Source organism: Buteo buteo, chromosome 20 (assembly GCF_964188355.1).
Source record: "Buteo buteo chromosome 20, bButBut1.hap1.1, whole genome shotgun sequence".
Lineage (NCBI taxonomy): Eukaryota > Metazoa > Chordata > Aves > Accipitriformes > Accipitridae > Buteo > Buteo buteo.
In genome coordinates, this window is record NC_134190.1 from 3236848 (window position 1) to 3260970 (window position 24123).

A 24123-nucleotide genomic window follows, 5' to 3' on the forward strand; every position below is an offset into this window, starting at 1 on the left:
GTTCCACCCTGATTTACTTTGAGTCCATTGGGAAAACATTATTTATTCCTCTTCCATTCCTGTTCTGTTGCAGATTTTGACTTGAACTATTTTTGGCATTGGAGCAAGTTTACAGACTACTTGCAGTGTGTCCTGACCTTCACTGGTGTGACCGGTTACATCACTTACCTCTGGCTTGACTCATCTCTCTTTGTGGAAACGCTGGGCTTCCTTGCAGTGTTCACCGAGGCGATGTTAGGTGTTCCCCAGCTCTACCGTAACTACCAGAACAGGTCTACAGAAGGAATGAGGTATGGTGTTTGTCTTGCATAAAACACTTGCATGTAGGTAAATCTTTGTGTCGTGTGGGAATACTCTTCTAGGGAGGGCAATGTCATCTTTCTAAATTTTACTTGAAAATACAGCAGCTGGTGGAGTAGATTCTCTGTCAGTAGGAGCTGGTGCAGCACTGCTGAAGGCAGTGGGAGCTGCGTTACACCTCTGAGGTTTGACCCATTGTCCAAGTCCAGCCGGACAGTTCCAAGGTGAAACACGTTTTAGTGTAATAAACACGTAAAACTACTGCTGTTGCCATTAGCAACATACTGCAGTTCCACTCGAGCTGTGCTATGCTGGTAATTAGAAATGAACTAAAGAGATCTTGCATATCCAAAGTAATAAAGAGGAAGAAAATATTTTGAGCCTGCAGCAAGTAACTCTGTCAGTGTAACTCACATACTAGCTCATCACTTTTTTTTACATATCTACTCCTCACTTTTTTGTAATGCATTATTATGCATGTACCAAATGACATCAGTATTTATTTTTGTGTCAAAGCTTGTAACTGATGTCTAAAAAAGCTCAAACGAGATGTTTACAGTCATGGCTAGGAAAACCCTCTGTAAACAAGTGTAGGACAGAAAACTTTAATCTTGTGCCCATTGTTGAGGCGTTAAACTGGATTATCTATTCATACCGTTTACTGGATATCTCAATGATAACACTAAGATTTCCAAATTGCAAAGGCAATTTGTAAAGCTTTTTAGGAGAGAAAATGTTCACTGTGGTGCCTCAGTGCACTGGTCTGTAGAAAGAGTACAGCAGCAAATTCAGTTCATGGTGTGCTGGGATCATTTGTGACTAACAGACTCTGTCTTCTCTTTCATTGTTGTGCAGTGACTTCTCTTTCATTGCTTTTAAACTTGCTGGGATAATTTTTACCTTGGTCAAAACAAATAACCACTCCCCACTGTCCCCAAACCAAAGCAATTCTGTCCTTTGTTGACATTGTTCCTTTTACTTGTTTGGCTTGGAGATGCTTATAGTAGCTACTTTAAGTTCTTTTCTAGCTTGAAATATTGTTGAGGAATTGTTCAGAAATTTGCTTTGATGCTTAAGGCATTTTCTGATTGGGAGCCCCTTTGGTACAGAGTGAGTCAGGATTTACTTCCAAAATATTGGAGTGTTTTTCATGCACACGCTGCCTTGGAAAATTCTATACCTGTTATATCCAGAAGGCAATTTACCTACTAGACCTTCTTTATGCTCTGGTTTGACTTTTCCCTTTGTGTTTTTTATCTGTGAATCATAATGCCATATTATGATTGCTGCTGCCAGATAGTGTTTTGCTTTTCCTTAGCTCCTCTCTGGGGACCCGAGTTTCAGGTTTCCAATTTCCTGTATATGCTATTTAGCAAAAGGAGAAAAACCCCCCTTTGTTCTTCACAACAGTTTCTTTGTAAAGCATTAAGCACAGAATGGCAGAATTCTCATCTAAAACTGCTTGGCAAGAGAGTGCTGTGTTTAGTCAAGAGAAAATAGCATAAAAGCTCTCATTGCCTCTCTGGTTCTACTCTTGAAGCAGTACTTTGCACGGCATTGGACATCGATGGGTCTGGGAACTGATGAGGCAATATACAGCTTATGCTGCTAAACTGCAGTTAGAGTATGTTCATGCAAATGCATGTTAGTACTCTTTCTTTTTTCAGCTTACATATATATATATATATATACACACACACACACCACACATACTTTCTAGCACCATGCAATCCTGATTTGACTCGATGGTCTGTAAGCATTACCGGGCTGTTTGTACTGTGAGAGTGACATCCGCTAGCGTATTACCTTCTGCTGAAGGAGCTGTTGGAAATACTGCTTCTGAACTTCCCTTCCTGTGCCTGCTTCTCTGTCTAAAAGCACATCACAGAAGACACCCCGGTCCTGGAACCACTGAAGGGAGCATGTAACAGTCCAGCCAGGCTACTCGTATGACTTATTTTTATGAGCTTGCACGGGTATTTACCAGATGAGTGCTAGTTGATGCCCACTGCTCTGTGCAGTTATTTACTTCAGAGCAATGAGAATTAAGCTGTTCTACTTAGTGACCTTTTGGACAATTATCACATCCTGGTTAGAGGTGGTAACTTCTTAAACCACAGTAGTTCTGTCACCTGTGGTGCATGAGTGGAGCCTATGTCCCTGATGAACACCACAGCCTTTACTACTGCCAGAGAATGGCTTGTTTGGAGGTCCTCATGGCTTGGCTGAGAAAAGCAGCAACATTCATCGGTCTCTGAATTGGGGCAGAATGGGGCACAGCAGGTGATAAGTTAAGTCTGTTTCTACTTTAGCAAATAATTCCTTTCCTAAATGTAAACTGACAAAATAGAAATGGAGAATAAGGCTCCAGTATGTGGCCACATCTGATCAAGGTATCGTGCCAGACTCCTGAGACATTGTACTGTTTCTAAAACAAGGTGGCAAACAAATAAACCCATAAACCCCACCCCCACGAATCACCCCTTTCTGTTTAAATGAGAAGTTGAGGACATCTCATGCAGTCATTTCCCAGTAAACAAACTTGGAGACCAGAGGCCATGAGAGAGGTGAATGGGACAGGTGGCTGTGGTGGCAAGCAGGATGCTCTTTGGGAGTCTGTTGTGAAACGAGTCCCATCATCTCGCCTCTGTTTTTCAATCTGCTACTGTCTGAAAAGTCCCTTACTGAAAATGTGCGCAGTGTCTGAGGTAAACATCCAGAGGACATCTGCAGTGAGTCAGTTATGTTTATTGTAACAGGGCATGGCTGTTACGTGTATTGTAGTGCTCCTGAGAATGAGTCTTCCAGTTCTTTCATATCTCTATTCTGCTGGATAGAGTTCCTCTTATTTTTATTTACGTTTTCATTTCTCCCTACTTCTTTCATTTTCCTTCTTTTTGTAGCAATATCACTACTAAGTTCTGTAGTTTCCTCCTGTGTTCTCAGAGAGCAGAGACCAAAGGAGAAGTTGGAGAGAGGTGTAAACAATAACAGCAGAAAGCATGCTGAGTTACAGTTTTTATGGAGGGAAGACAGTGTAGTAAGTCCTGGTGGGCTGACGATTGAAGGGTGGAAGTTTTCCCATGATTAAGTAAACAGAACTAAGCCAGTCAAAGGAACAGAAAGTTCATTATGTTCTCTTTGACAATTCACCTGATTACTTTTGGAATTAGTACTTTATAGAAACTTAGAGCTCTGTTCAAGCATTTAAGTACTTTTGAATAGTTCTATTAATTATGGTACTAACCTTGATAGAAGTGCTTTTTTAATGACTTGTGTTAATACCTATCAAGGAAATAATCACTTAATTTAATCTCCATTCAGTTCAAGAACTAAACTAGTTCTGTCCAGTCACCTAGTAAAAGAGTAATTTAATGACATTAATTGTTATCGGGATGGATTAGAATCATAAGTATGATTATGTTTGCATCGGTTAGAAAAAGGAGGAAAGCAACCTCAAAACTTAAGAGCTGTGGAATATAGAAGGCATCCTGTTATATGGGAAAAAAAGGCATTATGAGGCTAAAAGATTGCACATCACTTGTACTTTTTTTATATTATGCGGTAAAATATTTCAAGATCTTGACACCAAAACCAACTCTCCTCTCCCATCTTCAGGAGGCAGAGTTGCTGACTCAACTACAGTTGGGATCGGATGCTCCTTGTATTACTAACTGCTTTTGCTTTGTGACAAAAGCCATACGGACAAGAACTTCCTCTGTTACTTATCTTTCTGTCCCCATTCCTTCTAAGATATTTTCCCCTTCTAATAAACTGCAGTCATGAGAAAAGATAGTGTTCAACATGAGGCAGTGGAGATGGAGGGAAGGTTGGCTCTGGATCCGGCAGCAGCGCCGCTGCACACAGAGGTAGGGACCTGCTGGTCATTTCATTGGGAAAATCACATCCTTGTGGGGACAACAGCTTTGTGGAGCTCCTGCAGCGAGGAAGTGTGTGCTTCTGCGGAGAACCTCATCTCTGTGGGAGGCACGGGCTCCTGCGGGCACTGGTGTTATTTTGCACTCATCATAATCCCATAGGACCTCCCTCCACCAGAGGAGGAGGATGGACGGTGTTCCTCTGTATGTCTGTGACAAAGCTGTGGGTGTGCTGTCCTACCCAGGGATCTGTTAACCCTGGGACCGTACACGAGTGGATTTGCTCCAGGGCAGTCTGTTGTAGTGCATTCCTGTCTGCTGCGCTGCCCTGCTCTGCTCTGGAAAAAATAACTGTCCTTTGTTGAAAGTTTTTCACAAAAGCTCATCAAAATCACCTGGTAGTGACCCTTTTTGACTGGCAGCTGCTGCTCCGACCCCATGGAGCAACGGTTTCTTTTCAGTCAGTGCTTGGAGTTCAGAGCCGCTGGATGGCAGAATCTCCCCCAGTCCAAGAAAGAAGTCTTGGCAGTAGGACTGAGCGGGGCTGCGTATCTTGAAGTCTCAGAAACCACAGTCCAGGTGATACCCAAATGTGCCCATCAATGGTTAGTGTGGAGGCACGTGGGTCCAATAAGCAAGGTTCTCTTGTAGCAGTTGTTGAGCTCCTGGTGCCCACTGTTGTCTCTTCCCAGGGCCGCTTGTGCAGCTGCAGGGTCGGAGGGATGGAACCAGGGAAGGGCTCCGTCGTCCCCCTGTGAGCTGTCTCCCAGGTCTCTCTTCTAGCCCGTGGCCAGTTCTCAGTTGGCTTGAAAGGGTCCTCCTTTCTGCACATCTTTGTCACGTTTGGCTGATGTTGGGTCAAAGGGTTAAAACTTTGCCGCCCGGAGACAGTCGGCACAACCAGTTACTCTGCTTATGTGTTGATACAAGCCTGTCTTGAGAAATCTGGCCTGAAAAGGCTGAATGGGGAAAATCCCAGTATTGCATTCAATCAGATTATTGTGTGATGAAATAAAGAAAATATTAATTTAGTCCCTCCTGTGGCAGTACTGGGTCAGTCACTGTGATTACCCTGTTTTAAAAACCATAAGTCACTGAAGGAGAAACAGTTGGCATTTTTGTCTCAGAAGCTGCTGGAGCCAAGAGTTGCAAATTTTAAGAATGCTTTTTCATTCAGAAGTGTTTTATGATGTGCGCTGCAGCTGTGAGCTAGTTATGAGCAGGCATTTATCTGAAATGTATCCAGTGAAATAAGTGCAGTGTAAAGAGGTATGAAAGAAAGAAATTACATTAAATGTGTATATACTGAGATGATATTTCCTCTTTTCCCTTATAGATAATATTAAAAATTCTAGGAGAAAGTATTTCTTAGGGAGATAAAATTTTTGTTGTGGGGTGCTTTTATTTAGTACCTCTCTATAGCTTTTTCCTTTGACACATGCAGTTCTTTGTATTATTTTTTAAGAGAAGCTTTTGACTTCTGAAGACAGTGTTTGTCCCAGAGACAAATCCTGGCTTTATTCAAACTCTGTGAAGATTAATGCGAGCTGCTAGATTTTCTGCCTGTATTGGATTAGCCAGGTGCTGTGATGAACAGATGTAGGCGGCTTTATTCAGGATTGGCTAACCAATGTCTGGCCACCTCCTCTAGTGAGATTTTAGATTTAAGGAGATCAGGCAAGTGCTCTAAAAATGCCACTGCTGTGGTTTCTTGGGATTTTTAGCCTGAGGGAATTTTTGAATAGTGAATAGGTAAAACAGCTGCAGTGAGTTACTTCCTTTGGAGTTCTGCTGTTTAGCTTAGGGGTTTTTCTTCTTTTAGAGAGAAGTATCAAGAGTTGTGGATGTTTCTGCTCAGGCACTAACTATGCATTAGCTTCTTAACTAAAGAATAAATTTAGTTCCATTGAAAAGAGATGTTAGATGCAATTGACATCTGTTAGAGCAACTTTGTTAGATATCTGTGCGTCTTTGGGGAGCTTCAGTGAAAGAGTAAGCGAAATTAACTGGAAAAGGACTTAAAAAGTGCTAAAAAGAAGGAAAGTTAAAAGAGGGTGATGCAGGCAATGGTAGTATTGATTTTTTCGTTTTTTTTTTTTCTTCCCCCCAGCTCCTGTTTCTCACTGACAGAAATTGCATGGATGAGAGCAAAATCAAAGAAGTATGAGTAGGGATAATGGATGCCTACAGATTTCCTGTTTCTGAGTATGCCATATACATAAAGCAGACACTGGCCAGTACAATGGTGACCTGAGTTAGTAGTGCATTGCAGCCTGTCTGGGACTAACACCAAGGAAGCTGCTTAAGAGAGAGAACTGTTTCTCTCAGGCTTTGGAATTGTAGCCTCCAGATGCTGATATAACAGTGTATAACAGTGTCTACTCTTATTCTTAAAATAGTAGCTGCTTTATATGTTAAACAGTCAAAACAGAGAAGGTGGAATAGGGGTACGGGAAGTGGGGGCCATTTAGTTTAAAAAAAAAAGGGGGGGGGGCAGAATGGTTTTGGGGGTTTAAATCAGCTGACCTAATGAGAAGCAGAACAGAAAGCATTGTACAGACAATCATAAGGGACTAAGTCATATAAGACAAAGTAGTTTTCAAGAGAATAATTAGGAACTAAAATGTAAATCTGGGACCCTGGCAAGTGAAGAAATCAAGGTCTTAAGTGTGAGCCAGAAATACATTGGGTAAATCCAGAATTATTAGCACTACTTAAAAGTGGTTTGTACTTAATGTTGTATAGGCCATTCCTTAGTTTCACTGCCTTTCCTATTGCACTAAGTTAATCAAAACTCTCTGTCATTGTGCTTACAAATGGCCTATGTTAAACTATTCTTAACATTTACTGTAGTTCTGTGATTGTATTAATTTGTCTCCTTAAATGCTCTTTCTTTCTACTCGGTTCTTTAGTTTTCTCTGTGGGTCTGCAAAAATCATTGTCGTTGCTTCTGAGGCTTCAGCCAGCATCATACAATTTTCTGGGGAAGTTTTACTTGTTTCATTGTTTTGCTTTGATGACATTTCTTCTTTCCCTACTGTGGCACTGATCAGCTGGTTACTGTTGTCCTTTATGGTAGCCTTTATATAAAATAGTCCGGGGTTTCTAATTTTTGGACTTTGCATACACATCCAGGTTTGCAGGAGTTTGGGGAGCCGTCAGTAAACAATTTTCATGACTGGATGGACCAGGTTTTTGTACAACTGTAAGGCTTACCACTTACAGCTTCTCTTCTCTCTTCCCCTTTTCATTTGTGGTTCTAATAGGTAGCAGGAACTTCAGATTCCCTTCCTGAATCTGGCTGTTTTAAAGTTAAGAGGTTGAAGAAAGTGGTCTCTAGTCCTCAGAAGATTTCTGGTTTCTTCTCCCTTTCAAGTCTTAACTACATCAGGAAGGTGAACAGGCTTGGTCTTTCTTCAGTGCACTCAGGATGAGGGCAGAGTCCTGTCAGCATGTGAACAGATAGATTGAAACCATTTTGTTCTGATCCCAGGACGCAAACAGATTCTGTCCTCGTCTCCACACCCTTTTTTCAGTTACAGCAGACCTGTGATCAGTGCTCCAGGTTCAAGGACCTGCACTTTCTGCTTGACTCCCTGTGGACATGTGGCCTGCAGGTTGCTGTGCTGGGGTCAGCACCACGCTCACCTCCGTGCTTGCCTGCTGTGTCTCCCCACAGCTGTTCTCTCAAGACCTGCAGTAGCACAACACAAGGCTCCAAAGACAGTTCTTTGTGCCCTGTGCACTCAACACATCTGAGGATTTCAGAGGCAGGTGGAAAAACCCAGGAGGGAATGGGATACCTTCCGTCCCTCACCCTCCCAGCCCTTCTGACAGTGTGAGCAGCAGTATCCACTTCCCTTAAGCATCGTCCAGATTGTAGCACAGTGTGGACTGCTAAAGCTCTTGCACATATTGAACCTCTTTCTCATTTTTTTTTCCCTTGGCACCTCATCCCATCAGTTCAAAAAGCAAATTCAAAGCAAATGACTTCAAACCGAAAGCATTCATCTTTTACAAATAGTTCAAGGCTTCTTTACAGTAATAGGAATAAAGCACTGCAGGCATGTCTAATCAGTGCTCTCTTCAGTTGGTGCTTTTCTCTGTGCCCTGAAAATTTGAAACACAAGAGAAAATTTATTGTATTTCTGTTACAAAAACATTCCATTAAGTTTGGGCACTCTTATTTTCTGCTGGCAAGGAAGTGTCGTGCAAGGTATTTTGCATAGTTAAGGTCAGGTCTTGCCAAGTCACAAAAGGTCAGAACTGAGCTTAATTGAGCTCAGAGCCACCTGAGAGATGAAAGTTTTCTAAAAATGTCTTTTTCCTCTGTTCCCTAACAAATTTGGGAACAAAAGTGCATCAGTTCTTGAAATTCCAGCACCTGTATTGTTTTGCCAGAGTTCACCGCAGCCAGTTGTGTAAGTGGGATAAGTTATCTACTTTGTGGTTGCAGAATTATCCCTGTCAGTGCAGTAGGACTGAGTGGGATTAGAAATACGGAATGGAAGTAAAATAAGATTTGGGTTTGGAGAAATGTAGGTTGAGATGCAAGGATGCAAATAGCAGTAATAGTAATACTGACTGTGGTGAAGATCTGTAAAGTGAGCAGAGTGGTGAGTCATTTAAGTGGTTAATAGATGAGCTAGAACAGCAGGAAAAGGAGGTTGGTGGAACTTAGGCTGGGAAGTGACTTTGCAGGGTGGTCCAGAAAGACAAGAGATTTTCTACTAGAAGTTGACCTGCAATGGTGCATTTGGTCCCCTGCTCCTCAGACACAGAGGGGCAAGCAAACAGAACAAGGAGAGAGGGAAGTGCAGTGACCGGCATGTTGGATGATCTGCCCAAAAACTGAGACGGGGAGGAAGTGCTTATAGCATTCTTGGGTGGGATGTAGAAAGAAACAAAACTTGTCAGAAAAAAGTGTTTCAGCAAGGCTCAAAGGTAGGGGTTTAATTTGTTCCGGGGAGGATGGCTGGGAATGATATATGTCCACATAAGGGAATGCAATTATATGCCAAGCAAGATGTCCTGGCATTGTCAGGTAAGCTTTCACGGTAGTGGTGGAAGCCTTCTCCCTTCAGTAACTAAGTCTTGTGTTAGAGAATTTCCTGAAACAGGATTCATAGTGTGCAAAGGGGCAGATGGCAAGAGTTTGGGAATGAAGATAGGCTAGGGGATGTCTGTCCTTTCTGAACTGCAAAGACCCTACTTGGGCTGAAATGTTAAGATATGTGTCATGCTACTGTGTGTGGGATGTGATTGCGATGCTTTCGTTTCCTCCCTACAGCATTCAGTTCTGTCCTCAGCAGGGCTTTAAAGCACCGCTCTGCGACCACTGTGGGTCAGTGGTAATGCTGCGCGCACATGGGAAGTTGCTCAGAAAGTGTTGGTTTGTGGTGGCACCTTCTGACGAAGCACAGCCTTCCTGCTGGGCTTTGCTTTGAGAACAGCACACGTGTATGGTGCATCACCGTCGCCATGAGCTTCACTTCTGTACCTCTGCATACGCATGTGCATGTGGAAGGAAGGGGGAAAACCTGGTATTTCATATGAAGACTTAGACACTGACATACCTTCATACAGAGCTTGCAAGGGGTTGTTTCCTTATAAATGGTAAAGCATTTTTGAGGAGAATATGAGCTTTGTTTCTTGCAAAAATCTTACCTTATTTCCAGGGAGTAAGCTGACTGGAAGGTACGACTTTGTCCCTGAGTGATCACTTATTTTACACACTAGTGTGTTTAGGATTTTCATTTCTCCAGTGTTTTCTTAGAATATGAGAAGCATTTTACTAGCTGAAGGATGTGATTAATTTATGAAAAGTAATGACTGTAATGTCATTAGATTTTGTCCTCAGGAGCGCTGGCTTTGGAGACAGCCACTGAACACTAGTCATCCAGGACAAGGTAGGCACTAGAGCTAGGACTGTTATCTTGTATAGGTTGACCGAAGTAATAATTGCAGTTATTGAATTGGAATACTAAAAGCACGCTCAGCCTATGTACTGGTTACCATATGAAGATGAAGGGAAAAATGTGCTGCAATTACCTCAAGTTAAATTGGATGAAGAGTGTGATCGTTTCTTTGTTGTCTAGGGCAGGAAGAAAGGAAGATTTAAAAGCGTTACGATTTGAGCCTTGGGATATGCAGCAGTGCTGAAGCAAAGCTCCACTCCTTCCTATCTTTTTATTACCTTTCAAATCAAATGTGTCCCAAGTTATTTAGAACTAGAGGAGGAAATACACTGAATGGTGTTACACAGGGACATTATTTTGCCATCTCTTGGCACTAGCACTGCGGGGCATAGCAGCGGTGTCCCTCCTGGCCGTGGGCAGGCTGCAGCAGCCAGGGCGTGGGGGATCAATTCTCCATGCCGTAGGAAGGATTTGCTGCCAGCTGGCTGCATGGCATTTGGGACGTGGGGATGGCCCTTTCACCACCCACTGGTGGGAATTGTGGTTCAAGTGTTTCCTTGGATCGCAGAAGAGATTTATTTTCACACTTGCTGCACAGACTTGGGGTGTTCGAGGCTGTTAGGACCTGCTGCCCATCTTTCTGCAGCACAAGTTGTAGAGTACTAGAAATATTTTGTAGCTGTTAAGGGTTACCAGTTTCTGGACCTGTACAGACTAAACTTTAGGCATAGCTGCTTGAAATAGCCAGAGGCCATACCAGTCGTCCTGGGCTATCCACCAGCCCCAGCCCCATGTTGCGTGTCTTGTAGTTTGCCCTTGACTCTCCTTTGTCAGACACGTTCTAACAACTACTGGCTTTTGGGTGGTGGATGTGCTAAGTGGGGTCAAAATGCCTGACTCCCTGCTGCTCTTGGGGGTTTAGAAAACAGATGTTAATGAAGAAAAATAATTGACAAATACCTGTTTACCCTATTTTTCCATAAAACTTTGTTGTTTATTTGTGAGTCTGCATAAAATGCAAATATTAAAAAAGAAGCTGCCAACAAACAATCACTTTAGACTGCATCTTTCTGGGTTTGTTTGCCTGACGGTGTTCCAGAGTGAAATCCTCCATTTCGTCTTTCCTTAGTGACATATACAGTCCTTGAAAATCACAGGAGCTTTCAGATAGTTTGCTCTTGTATTGCAGCCCTCTGTGGTATCGATTGCTCATGGACGCAGCTTCAACTCAACTGCTTTAACTCGGTTCCAGAGATCCAAATAAATGCTGGATCTCTCCTGCTGCATGCTGCTCTGAGCTCCAGTTAGCATTGCCGGGCTGGACAAATGGCTCCCTCTGGAGATGGTCAGTGCTGCTCCAGCCTCAGAGGAATTGTTGAGAAGTGAGGTAAGGCGCTCTTGTCGAGGCAGAGCACGCAGGACTGGTGAACAGTTTCGTGCCTGGATTCCCAGCTGGCTATGCAGTATTTAAAAACAAGATCTATGCTTGCTCACGCAGAAGGACCTGTCTTAGGGTATGCACGTTTAGTTTCCAGATTTTCAAACTTCAGACACTTTGGATATCTGGTCCCAATGTTTTCTTCTTCTCTTTTTTTTTTTTTTTCATCACCTTTTAATAATTTTTGACAGGCTAAACAGTTTGGCTATCATCAGGAGAACTCCTTTTTTGTTAGGCCATATGGCTTTTTGTTAGGAGCAAATGCTTTATTTATTAGTTTTTGTTTGTTTTGTGCAGTGTTAAAAATACCATGGCATTTGGCTTTCATGTTTTCCGGTCTGTGTTTCACTGTTGAAGGCAGGCCAGCCTCTGACTGAAGTGCAGTGTTACGGATGCTTGCTGTCTTCTCTAAGCAGACTATTTTGGAGCTGCAAATGGGAGCTGAAAGTTTTCCAAAGTCAGGATGTTATAACTGAATCTGCTTTCTCTTCCAGACATTCCCATGCAAATGGCTTGTGGGAGGTAACAGCTTAAAAGGTTGCAGGAAAGATACCTTCTGTACCCTCTTCTTCGCTTCCCAAAACCAAATGCAGTATTCAAGATACTCATTGACAGGCTGTTTCGATGTGGACTTTATTCCTGAAGGAAATACTAGATTGTCAGCTCTTAAATGATTTTATTCTGCTTTTATATCCCCAGTCATTTAAAGAACTGTCACCATTTTTTAACATAAATGAAACTCAAGCACTAATATATGAAGAAATGTCTGAAACTGTGGCAATTAAAAAAGTCAGATTTTTTGAATCCGGCATCACCTGTGGCTTAGTCTAGTACTTGGCCATGATGTGGGGAAGTTGTGGTCAACTTTCACTGATTCTTGAACAAAAAAGTGTCTAGGCTAATTCTTCTCTTTTTAGTTCCAGTTGCCTGAGATAGAAAGAAAACAAAGAACAATTTTCAAAGTAGATAAAGGTCAATAAATTATACTCATTTTTCTGTTATTGAAAATAACTTAGGATTTTTGAGTTCATTGACTGTCTGAGCACAATTAGCACTGAGTTTGTGACTGTAGCAGGATGTAATTACATCAGGGCAACACGTACCTCCTGTTGCTATTTGTGCTGAAATGTCTGGTCAAACCACTACAGAATTTCTCAACGGAAGTCACTGTCTAACGTCTGATTCTCTTTGTGTCTTCCAGCTTGGAGGGTATTTTTGGGTTTGTGTGTTAAGCTATAAACATGCAGAGTCATAACATCGATGTGAGAAAATCTACAGCGCAAACGGGAAGCGACTACTGTCGTGTCTTTCTTCTCGTGTAGGTTTTGTACTAAGTACCAGCCCGTGTTCTGCAGACTGCTGCTCTGCAGCTCTGCTCATGTGCTGCTGCTTGTAAGTTATTTTGATGGATGGTTGCAACTAGTCTTAAGACAGACTGGTGTACCAGGAAGGAGGTAGAGGGGGCTTCACATCTCGTATTTTTTTACAAGATCTTTTTTTTTGTAGTTTTTGCTCTTTCAGATGAAAAAAAAAGAAAAGCATAATGACCGAGACGTGACTAATGTTGAGCAGAGTGTGCAAAGACTCCAATGGAAAATCAGAGACTTGAGACTGTTCCAGCCAGGTTCTGAGCAGAAGGAATGAAGATGCTGAAAAGCTTTGTTTTGAGTAGCGTTAGTCCTGGGTAAGGGCGGTTGAGTCCAAATATCTGGCTAATCTCATTGTTCTGTAAATTACTCAGCCTCTAGTACAGTTCCTCAGAAAGAAGCAACGTAAAGTTTTTGTTTTGTTTTGTTTTTTTCCTTTTGAATGCACTTTACAAGTTCTTCCTACATCTGAATAATTTCAGGAGTATTCTGTAAAAGTTATGGTTTGTTGGCTGACTGCAGATACGGTGTACTAATAGGTGCGTTTTACCTCTAGTTACTGTCATTTCAGAATTAATACACAAGGAACCTGAATGAAGCAAGTTGTTCCTTGAGAAGAGTGAATGCTGTTTTCTCCAGCATGCCATTTATTTATTTAGCAAATGAAGATTGGTACAGTGTCTTTATGAAATCTCCTGTCAGTGGTAGAGAACAGCAGCACTGTAGGGCATTTTTATATTACCTTATTAAAAAATAGCATTTAGCAACCCACCCCTGGTCTAGTGTCTAATCAGAAGTGATGGTGTCTTTCTGAGGATTAATTCCAATGGCAGAATAAATAAGTGCTCTTTCAGATTTTAAGAGCAGTTGAAAAATACCAGCTTTTCCTCTTTGTGGTCAGTTGCAGTTTACACAGACTTGACACCGACTGTTGCTACATTAGCAACTCCTTGTAACGAGCTCAGCTGTAAGGAAGGTGCTTGCTTTTAGGAGGTTTGTTGTCATTGGATACTGCAGTACTGATTTACATTACTGGGAGTGCTATTTTTACCACAAGTCTGCTTCAGCCTCTGGCAATACCAGCTATTTCAGCGCAATTCCTGCCTCCTGCCCCTCCAGTTGGCATCTCTGTTGTCACACAACCGAATGCTGCCATTTGTTTATTTCTGCCTCCCCAAATTGCTCTGTGGCACTGCTCACCCCTAAGCCGCTCACTCATTTGTGCTAAGAGCAGTTGTGCTGTCCTACTAGACCGTATCGTCCGTATCAACAAGGTGAGCATTTCCTGCCTTCCACGTCTCCCCAGCTTAGCTTTGGGCTATTTCAGGAAAGATCTCAGTTTATTTACTCCTAAATCCTGCTTTGCTGTGTAGCCAGTGCTCCGCAGAACAGCTTCGCTCACGTGGCTTTGCAGATGTCAGGAAGGCGCAGCGTGAAGTTGGTCTTTGTGAGACAGGTTGGGAAATTTTTGCTGCACGGAGCCTCCTTGTGCTGTGCTGTCCAGTCTCGGCCAGCACTGACGGTGGGCCCTGACTGCGTCTTGCAGCAAAGCCTCATCTACGTTAACAGCGCAGCATTTTCTCTTGCACCGTGAAGCCAAGGGCCAGATGTACGCCAACGGGCTGCGATCTGCCAGCCGGCGGCACCTGGTACCTGGCATTGCAAAGGAGCAGAGCCGTGCAGAGGGCTTGTTCGCCTCCGTTGGCAGCCTGCGTTGGAGCTGCTGCTGTGTCAAGTGGCTCTCCGGGAGACTCATGCTGTTGCTGTGATCCCACAGATTTTTTGACACGTGGCTTGCTGAGTCCTGCAGGGGAAGAAAGCAGAGACTAGAGGGTTGCCCCGTTTGGTGTATTGGTAGCTTGTTAAAAATGACCCTTACACGTCTTGCAGGAAAGGACTGGAGTTTCATTCAGCAAATGGAGGTTACAGCAGAGCAGTGGAAGAAGGGCTCGGGTGTGCTCTCCCCTTTTTCCTCTTCTTTCCCCACAACTAACTGAAAACTCCCATTTCTTTTGGGCAATAAACCCCTCCCTTTCTGCACAGACACTGCTCTTTTCTCCTCTGGGGCAGGTGAGAGGCAGCTATCTGCCCAAGACAGGTTGGGTTTTTTTCTTTTCTACCCCAAAAGAGAGAATAAATACGAGAATTACCTCTCTTCCCTGAGTGAGTCTGTGAAGTTGAGAAGCTGCAGACAAAAATTGGCTTTTCTATCCTGTGTGGCATCCTGACGTGACACGATAGCTGGAAGTATGAGAGCAGTGATGGTGTATCCATGCAATCAGTCACGCACGGTCATGCACGCACCACTGCATTATTGCGAATGGCATCTGCATATGCAGCGAGGACAATTGCACAGCCCAAATAAGGGGGGAGGACCATTACTATTGTACCTGCGTGTCTGGAAATTAGGACGTGGCAGAAGCCATGCTGATGGTGTAGACTTCATTCAGCCCCTCTCCCAGCATCCTGCAGCATGGGCCCGTTGTGTGGTAGTGGGGGCAGGGGCAGCTCTATTCCCCCCTGAGATGCCACACAGACACTCGATGGGTTTCTCAGCAAGCTCGAACTTTTAGGCTGTGCGTGCTAACGGGCGCTGGTTGAGATGCAGGAGAGCTGACAGCAGTTGTAGCTTTTCCCCTTCCCTAGGGCAGGCACTGGAGGAGCAAGACACGAACATAATTGGAGAGGGTGCTGGGGGCATTCAGGGATGCTTGCAGACATTACAGTGATGAAGTGGGGGTCCTGGGCCAGCACACACCTCTTCTGCTCATTCCCTAGCTTCACCCTTGTGGTGGGTTGACCCTGGCTGGACACCAGGTGCCCACCAAGCTGCTTTATCACTCCCCTCCTCAGCTGGACAGGGGGAGAGAAAATACATGGCTCGTGGGTTGAGATAAGGACAGGGAGAGATCACTCGCCAATTACCATCACAGGCAAAACAGACTCAACTTGGGGAAGTTAATTTAATTTATTGCCAATCAAAATTAGAGTAGGATAATGAGAAATAAAACCAAATCTTAAAACACCTTCCCCCCACCCCTCCCTTCCTCCCGGGCTCAACTCCACTCCCAACTTCCCTACCTCCTCCCCTCCAGCGGCACAGGGGACGGGGGCTGGGGTCGGTTCCTCACCCCTTGTCTCTGCCGCTCCTTCCTCCTCAGGGGGAGGAGGACTCTGCACTCGGCCCCTGCTCTGCCATGGGGTGTCTCCCATGGGAGACAGCCCTTCATGAACTTCTCCAACATGGGTCCTTCCCACGGGCTGCAGTTCTTCACAAACTGCTCCAGCGTGGGTCCCTTCCACGGGCTGCAGTCCTTCAGGCACAGACTGCTCCAGCGTGGGTCCCCCGCGGGGTCACAAGTCCTGCCAGAAAACCTGCTCCAGCGTGGGCTCTTCTCTCCACAGATCTGCAGGTCCTGCCAGGAACGTGCTCCAGCGCAGGCTTCCCACGGGGTCGCAGCCTCCTTCGGGCACCCGCCTGCTCCGGCGTGGGGTCCTCCCCGGGCTGCAGGTGGAGATCTGCTCCACTGTGGACCTCCACGGGCTGCAGGGGAATCTCTGCTCTGGTGCCTGGAGCATCTCCTCCTCCTCCTTCTTCACTGACCTGGGGGTCTGCGGGGCTGGTTCTCTTACATGTTCTCACTCCTCTCTCTGGCTGCCATTTCTGTGTGCCCCGAAACTTTTTTCCCTTCTTAAATATGTTCTCCCAGAGGCGCTGCCACTGTCACTGATGGGCTCAGCCTTGGCCAGCGGTGGGTCCGTCTCAGAGCCGGCTGGCATTGGCTCTGTTGGACACGGGGGAAGCTTCCAGCAGCTTCTCACAGAAGCCACCCCTGTAGTCGCCCGCTACCAAAACCTTGCCACACAAACCCAATACAACCCTGAATGCCCTTGTCCCAGGCTGTATTCCTCTGTCTGTCCACCCCAAAATCAGGTCGTTTCCAAGGACTTCTGTCCCAAGTTCCCAGTTCTCTTCCGTTCCTGTCATTCCCTGTCCTGCTCCAGCCTCTTTTTCCTACCCCCTTCTCATCTGACCGACCTCTTTGCTTCTCTGATGTGTCCTCGGCTTTCGTCTGGGGCTCTTCATTGCCTTTTCTCACTTCTTGCGTGACACTGTCCCCGTTGCCTTGCCAAGCTGTTTTCAGTTACCCCATGCACCTTTTAGGTCTGTGTTGGAGATGCTCCTGTTGTCCAGTCCCAGCCTCTCCTCTGGAAAGCAACCAGCACTCCCGCAGTCGCTGCTTTGTATTAACCCTGGGCTCTGAGAACCTTGGTGCAGCTGCAGTACTAAGTTTTTTTGGAACATCAAGTGTTTTGTATATTTTATTCTGCATTTTTGTAGTACCTTGGTGATTTGCAGGTTTTCTCTGCTGTTTTGTCCAAGCTGCTGGACAGAGAAGGATGTATATTTTTTGATTCAGTGACAGACCAGTGGTGTTAGCTCTTTAAACTATCCATTATGTTTTTTTAAATCATTTTTGCCAAGCACAAAGTTGAGATTTTCCTGTGCGTAGAGCATTGTCATGTCCTAGTGAGACCCCAGGCATGATGCTCGATTCCTTGAGTGTCTGGTGTACGAGCTGAAGAGCGGGGCTCTGGAACACGCAAAGGCTATTGGAGCATGCACCGAGTTACCCAGTCAGTGCTGCAGGCTGTGGAGTGCCCAAGTGGCTTCATAGCAAAACCAAGAATTACTTTGGCAAACTCGGCACTGCATGTGACACAGCTAGCTGTGTTCTTCTAGTGCTTGGCTCTTATGACACTGCTGGACTGTATGTGTCTGTAAGGTTTCCCCCAGTGATTATTCTTTCTTTGGGGGAGTAAACTCTTTTCTAGGCTGTACATCTTCTGACAGTGTGTATTTTCTCCTCCACATCTGCACTGCACTGTGTGGTCACTTTTAAAACCCAGCCAGCTTTCTCCGTGGGGAATGTGTGGCAAATATCTTTTGCACGTTAAACTCCTGTTCAGGTATTTCGTGGCATCTCTGAATTGCCTTTCTGTCAAGAGCGAGCAGTTAGTTTGATCTGCCAGGTTTAGTGCGTGCTTTTAGTGAGGGTCCCCAACCACGCCGGGACAGATTCACAATTAAATTGTCATCAGCTGCCCAGCAAACACCGATAAGCTTAAAATCAGAGGGGGAGGAATGTTGGCTGCAGGCAAGCAAGGTGCTAGTTTTATTACCCTCAGAGTTTATCGCCCTTCCTAATTAAAATCCCAAACAATCCCCACCACTGCCTGCGTCTGTAAACCTCCCGTAAGTGTGATGTAAGATGACTCGGTGTGACTGGGAACACACACAAGGCAGGTGGTGCAGGCTGTTTGCACCAAGCACAAGTGACACTGTGGGTTCAGCAGTTGTTTTCCTTCTCTGATTATTTATTTACATTTTTCGAATGACCTTGGGGGGGGAATAACTGCTTACTCAACCCCATGTCCTTGCCTGCACTTCCACAGAGGCTCTCTTTGGAATGTCCGTGGGATTGTAAACCTGTTTTACGCTCTCAGTCCCATGACACGAGTTACAAAAAGGCTTGTGTTTCTGTAGTGCGATGGGGCAGTATAAACTGGTGCTCTTGGCCACCCTTCCCGTATGGGGAGAGAGTGGGCTGCAGCATTTGGCTTGCAATAGCATTGTGTACTTGTGTCCAAAATACAAATTGTGCTAGCTCCCTGCCTGAACGTTTGAGAAATGAAGTCCTACCCTGCCGCATGGGCCTGACTGCATTTGATGAATTGGAGTCAGCGCTGGCAAAATGTAATTGCTCATAATTATGACAAATCATGCGCAATGCTCATGCTGTGAACTACAAAGCTTTTGTCCACTACCGCTTATCCAGCTGCTTAAAAAGCTCTCTTGTTAAAGTGCATGAAGCTCGAAAACAGCCTTCAGGATCTGGTTGTTCACATTTTGTTGAGGGCACTGAAAAAAATTTGGTCTTTTTGAAGAACTTGCTTCTAGTCTCCAGAGTTTCTCCTGATGTGGGGGAGCAGGAGCTGGACTGCAGTACAGCAAGATGAAAGCAAGGATGGATATTAAAAGGAAGTCTGAGCGTTGCTCTTGATCTGTGTCCTTGCTAAAAATCCCTAGTGATGTTCATCCTTCCAGTAACAGCTGCAGGCATGTCGTTACTCCTCTTTCTGTATTACCGGACAATCTATCTTTCTGGTTTTTTGGTTTTGCATTTTCTGCAATAAGAAATGGTTCCTTGTCTCTTTCAGAAGTGTTTTTTCAGCAGATGCTAAAAAAGTGCGCATGCATGAGAGAGCAGTCTACGTGTTACTTCACCTTGCATGAGCACAAAATTGCACGCACAAGAAGTCACTGCTGAGATGAATCGCCTTTGTCTTCCATGCACTGTATTTGGTTTATGGTCAGTGCTGTCAGCATGTGGCAGTCATGTTTACAGAGCACCGCTGAGTCAAATATCCTAGCTGGATATTTTAAAAATGTTGGATACCTTCATAGCCACAGGCATTTGGAGCTGTAATTGCTGAGATAAGAATGCTGCAGTTTGTGGGGTAGAGAATTTGATCCTCCTTTCCAAGTACAGTGCTGCACGTCTTGGCTAGGCACGCTGTCTGCCCTCGTCGAGGGGAGTCCCAACCCGCTCTTGAGTGTGAACCCTCTCTGAAATAGGTGGGATCCTCTGGCACTGCAGGTCTAATCACAAAGGCAAGTTCTTCTCAATAAATTCTCTTCCCTTCTCTTCTGTCTTCTAGTGTCAAGATGGTGCTGATGTGGACCAGTGGGGACACGTTCAAGACTGTTTACTTCATTTTGAATCAGGCCCCGTTCCAGTTCTCCATCTGTGGACTCCTGCAGGTTTTCGTGGACATCGCTATCCTGTTGCAGGTTTACTTGTACAGCTACTACCCTCAGAAGCCCGCGTCCCACACTGCACACCCAGCCAGCACCAAGGCCCTGTGAGGCGTTTAGCTGGACACGTTGCAGGTCAGCGGCGCTGCGGAGTCAGCCATGGCAGCTCCTCTTCCGCTTGTAAATACTCCCGTGTTGTCGAGTTGAAAGCAGAAATGAGAACAAGGATTGAAAATCTGGCTGCACTTCCAGCTCGGGAGGTTTTATTTTAAATAACTTACTCTCTCTGTTTTCAGACTTAGCTGTACAGAACTGTTTCTTGGTGGGGGGAGGGGCACTTTATTTTTGCATATGTACCTATGAGCCTTATCAATTCACAAATGTTTGTATATTTAATCACAAGGGCTGGATGGTTTGTGGTTTTAATGCTATTTAAAAATGTTACACCACAGAAATTATAGGATATTTTGTCTGAAACTTTTACTTATTTATATAATATAAAGTCTGTATATTGGCAGGAATTTTGTGGCATATGCTAGCGTTCGGTATCTCCACGATGCAGGAAGGAGTATTGAAGAGCAAAGGCAGGAGCTTTCTCTTTTCTTTAAGAAGGGTGTGTGGTGAGCAGAGGAGGTGAGGGCGGGAGGCCCTGCGAAAAGGCGAGCAGCCAGAAATGAACCGGTCGTACCCAGCGTAAAGCATCAACATGCCAAAGAGTGACTGGCAGGTGTTCACCCCCGCTGCGGGATCAGTGTGGCAGGCGGACACGTCCAGGAGATGACGAAAGGGGTCGGTCTGAGTATGGATGGTGCTGGAGCCACGTTTAGAGCAGGCACAGCCAGTCAAGCGGGCAGCCAAAAGGAGGCGCTGGCAGGAGACTGCAGGTAAATTAGGTAGCCGTGCTTCGAAACGATGGTGTTTGGGAACAGCCACTGCTCCTGCAGCTGTGCTCAGGGCAGAGCTGGGCTGGAGGATGTCTTTCACGGGGCCAGTATCGCCAGGCAAGTATTTCTAGATGGCGATTGAGCCACAAAGGTAGAAGCAGCTCCACTTCCATTGCCTCAGAAGGGGAAGTGAAAAAGTTTGAGACAGAGAAAAAGCCGTATCCTACGGAGTAGGACTAGCATCTGACAGCTTGATTTGTTGAGGCTGAGATCCATGTTCATGTTGTTTAATGCCAAACGAGAACCAGTTTATGTTTCGGGGTGTTTCTTGCATTGACCCAACAAGGAAGGAGTCCCCGTTTTCCTTTTTCTGTTGCTTAAGATCTTCTAGGCTCTTAGAAGAATCAGCAGCCTGTACTTGGAGGGACTGAGAAAGCTGAAAGAGCGGAGAGTTTATTTATAAATGTCGACGTTGTCTATAATGGCTGTTCGCCAGCGTAGGTCACCGTGCCTGTTCTGAGAACAGCACGTGTCTAGCAGCTGCAGCGGTGCGGACCCGCAGGGGGCTGCGAGCGAGCCCCTGGGCTCCTGCCAGTTGCCGTCATGAAGCCGCCCTGCTTGGTGTGAGGCGGCCAGAGCAAAACGCTTAGTCCCAGCAACAGCTATGCCTGAGCTGCTCGCTTCTTCGTGAGGCTCCTTCCCTGCTGCCGGGTGAATCCTGTCTGACCGCAGGCAAGGTCTTAGAGCCGGGACAGGTTTTCAAGAATCATTTTTTCGCCAAGATTAGTCTAAGAGCTTATGTTTTCTTAAGGACGGCAGCAAGTCTGAGGTTGAATAACTTCAGTGTGTAAATCAGATACTTCCCCTACCCTGTTTTATTTGGGCATCTCATGATTTGAGTCTGGACTGTCTTCATTGGTGACAAACTGTCCTCTGGAGGGGAAGCGTCAGCAGGCTGCAGCGGTGGTTGCACGACGCTTGATTGGGAACATCGTCATGGGACAGGGAAGAGCGGGCTGTCCCCGTGCTGCTTTACAGACTGGTGCCCCTCTTGGTCACGTTGGGGCTCCCACTGCACGTGCTGTTTGGTTTTGGAGCTGACATGTTGGTGGCAGAGGGCTGAGGCTCAAACCTGCGGGCAGAAGTCCTGCCCTGGGGCCGAGCCGTCCTGCCCGCGGTGGAAGGAAGGGCATCCTCGGGATGTCCCTCCTGTCCTGGCAGATCCAGTTGGATCTGCGTGAGTAAAGCGGAGCCAAGGAGAGCTGCTGTTTCCGAGGGCTGGGCACGGAATGCTCTGCCCAGGCACTGACTCCATGCTCTTTGTTCGATACCATACTCTCTTAGGCCTGAAGTGACCTTATGAAGATGATGTACCCGGCATGGCAGACTATGAATGTTTTGTTCCTCTCTTTTCTCCAATGTTCTGGTGGTATTACAGGAACATCTGGGCTTTTGTCTTTTTTAATTGAAAACTTACTTAACAGCTGGCTTCTCCGGTATGCTGCTTTAATGAGGATTGTATTTCTACTGTATGCAAACAAACACTTTTCTTGTGTGTTTTAGTGGTCTGAAGGGTTTTTTTAATAACTTGTAATGATAAGATTTTTGTATATGGTGGTCTTTTTCTAATATTCTATGATTGGGGATATAAGAAATAAATGGCTCTTAAGACATATGCTTCTGTATGTTATAGCTTCACCTGGGAGTGCACACTTTTGGCCACCTCTTTGGCTTTGAACTACAGGTATTACGGAGAATAAAACAACTGTTGTTTTTTCCTTTTGGGACTCTTTCCTGGGCAGTACCCAAACCAGCGAACTCTGCAGACCAGTCTCATTCACACCAGAGCTGCAAATGCTGGAAGAGAAGCCAGTGAAACCATGTCTGAAGTCATCTTCTGTATGTGGCATTTAGCAAGGTAGGACTCTTGGCCAGGAACTCTTGAACTTCATCTTGCAAGGTACTTTAGGGACAGGATGTTACAGAACTTTGGTTTTGTTCTTTAATTGTCAGGAAGTATCTGTATCAATGATCACCTCAGAGAATAAGAAATCAATTACTTTAAATACATCTCTTTGAATGTATGGCACATTTCATGGCATTTATTTTCTCTGTCAGTTGCAATGTTTTTTTTAAATAAATATTACCTGTTATATATAAATTGCAGTGTTGCTTGTTTTGTTCAGATTAAGATGCGTGCTTATTTACTCTTACTGTAACTCATCTTGTCTAGAGCATCGTCTGTAGGAATAATTAGCATGCTTTTTCCTCCTGATGGGTGGGTAAGAAGCACAAGGCGTAATTTGTCCTGAGGTCATGATGCATGACAGGGATTCTGGATTTCTGCCCCCTGCTCTTCCATACATCCTGGGGTAAGCTTACCCTCGTGACCACTTAATTCTTTTATGCTTGTGATGCTCACAGTAAAAACAAATTACTAGCATTGTTCTGTAGCTTTAAAAAAACCCTGTATCATGCAAACTGCATAATGAGGTCAAAGACAGGACACAGCTGAGGGACATGCTCTCGCAGACTCTGCATGGAAGATGAGGAAATGGAGTGTGTCATCTCATGGCCAGCGGCGGTGCCAGGAGGAGTCTAGACCTCAATTACTCAAACGTGGTTGCACCATCTCTCCCAAATAGCACTGGTGTTAGTGGCTGCTGCTCTGACACTCATGGAGGGGAAGCTAATGGTGGGACTGGCCCTAAATGAAACAACAGGGAAGCCCCTTTGGCAAATGGGAGCTCTCACAGCCACCTCTGGATGCCGCAGCAGCCAGGGCAGCAGCAGGGCTTTGTCCTGCTGGCTGGGGCAGCGCTGGCCCTGTCCTCGGGGAGAAGCTCTCCCTTGGCCGCGCAGGGCAGGCAGTGCTCTGCTCTGCGGCTCCAGAGACAACAGATTTCATGGTTAGATGTTTGGGTGCATGCATCTACATGTGTAGTTAGATGCAGTTAAAAACATTTTAAGACAAAAGGCAAAGCTCAGATTTGGAACAGGGTAGTAAAGGAAAAGTTGGTGCACAGATGCTGTTTGTTGAATTTGGTTGTGACCCTTAGCTTAGGCTTGAGTGCTGAGAAAGCTTCAAGGACCTGGTGGACAGCCGTAGCTTTGCTGGTGGCTTTCTGTAACTGAAAGAAGACGTTAATTTGTAAGTCAACAATATGCCAATAAATAAGTACGCTGCCTGGATACCTGAGCCAACTGCAGTAAATAAGAGACAAGGACTAGAACAAAATGTGAGGCACACCCTGGAGCAGGGGCAGATCTCCTTGTAAACAGCCTTGTAAAGCAGCCAGGTCCCCAGCAGACGTCAGCATCTGGAAACGTCCTGACAGCAAACATGGACTTAGGACTTCGGACCCCCATCCTGCCCCTTCCGTGTCCCAGTTCACGCGGGTTTGGCTCTGGTAGGGGCTGGCTTAGCTGTGCTGCGAGACCGAGGGGCTTTGCTCAGCCTCAGCTGGGCCAGCAGAACCACACTGGATTTCTCTGCCCCTCAGCCCTTCCGTCCGCCT

The 24123-nt window shown here is 45.4% G+C and overlaps 1 protein-coding gene across 2 annotated transcripts in view; it reads left to right on the forward strand.

Annotated features, from left to right (window-relative positions):
- Positions 1 to 22759, forward strand: part of SLC66A2 (solute carrier family 66 member 2) — a 69098-nt gene extending 46339 nt beyond the window's left edge. For both annotated transcript variants that reach the window (XM_075052199.1, XM_075052200.1), the window contains 2 exons: positions 74 to 290; positions 19625 to 22759. In XM_075052199.1, coding sequence (XP_074908300.1) covers positions 74 to 290; positions 19625 to 19832 — 425 coding nt within the window. In that variant the 3' untranslated portion in view covers positions 19833 to 22759. The remainder of the gene's footprint in view (positions 1 to 73; positions 291 to 19624) is intronic.
- The last annotated feature ends 1364 nt before the right edge of the window (positions 22760 to 24123 follow it).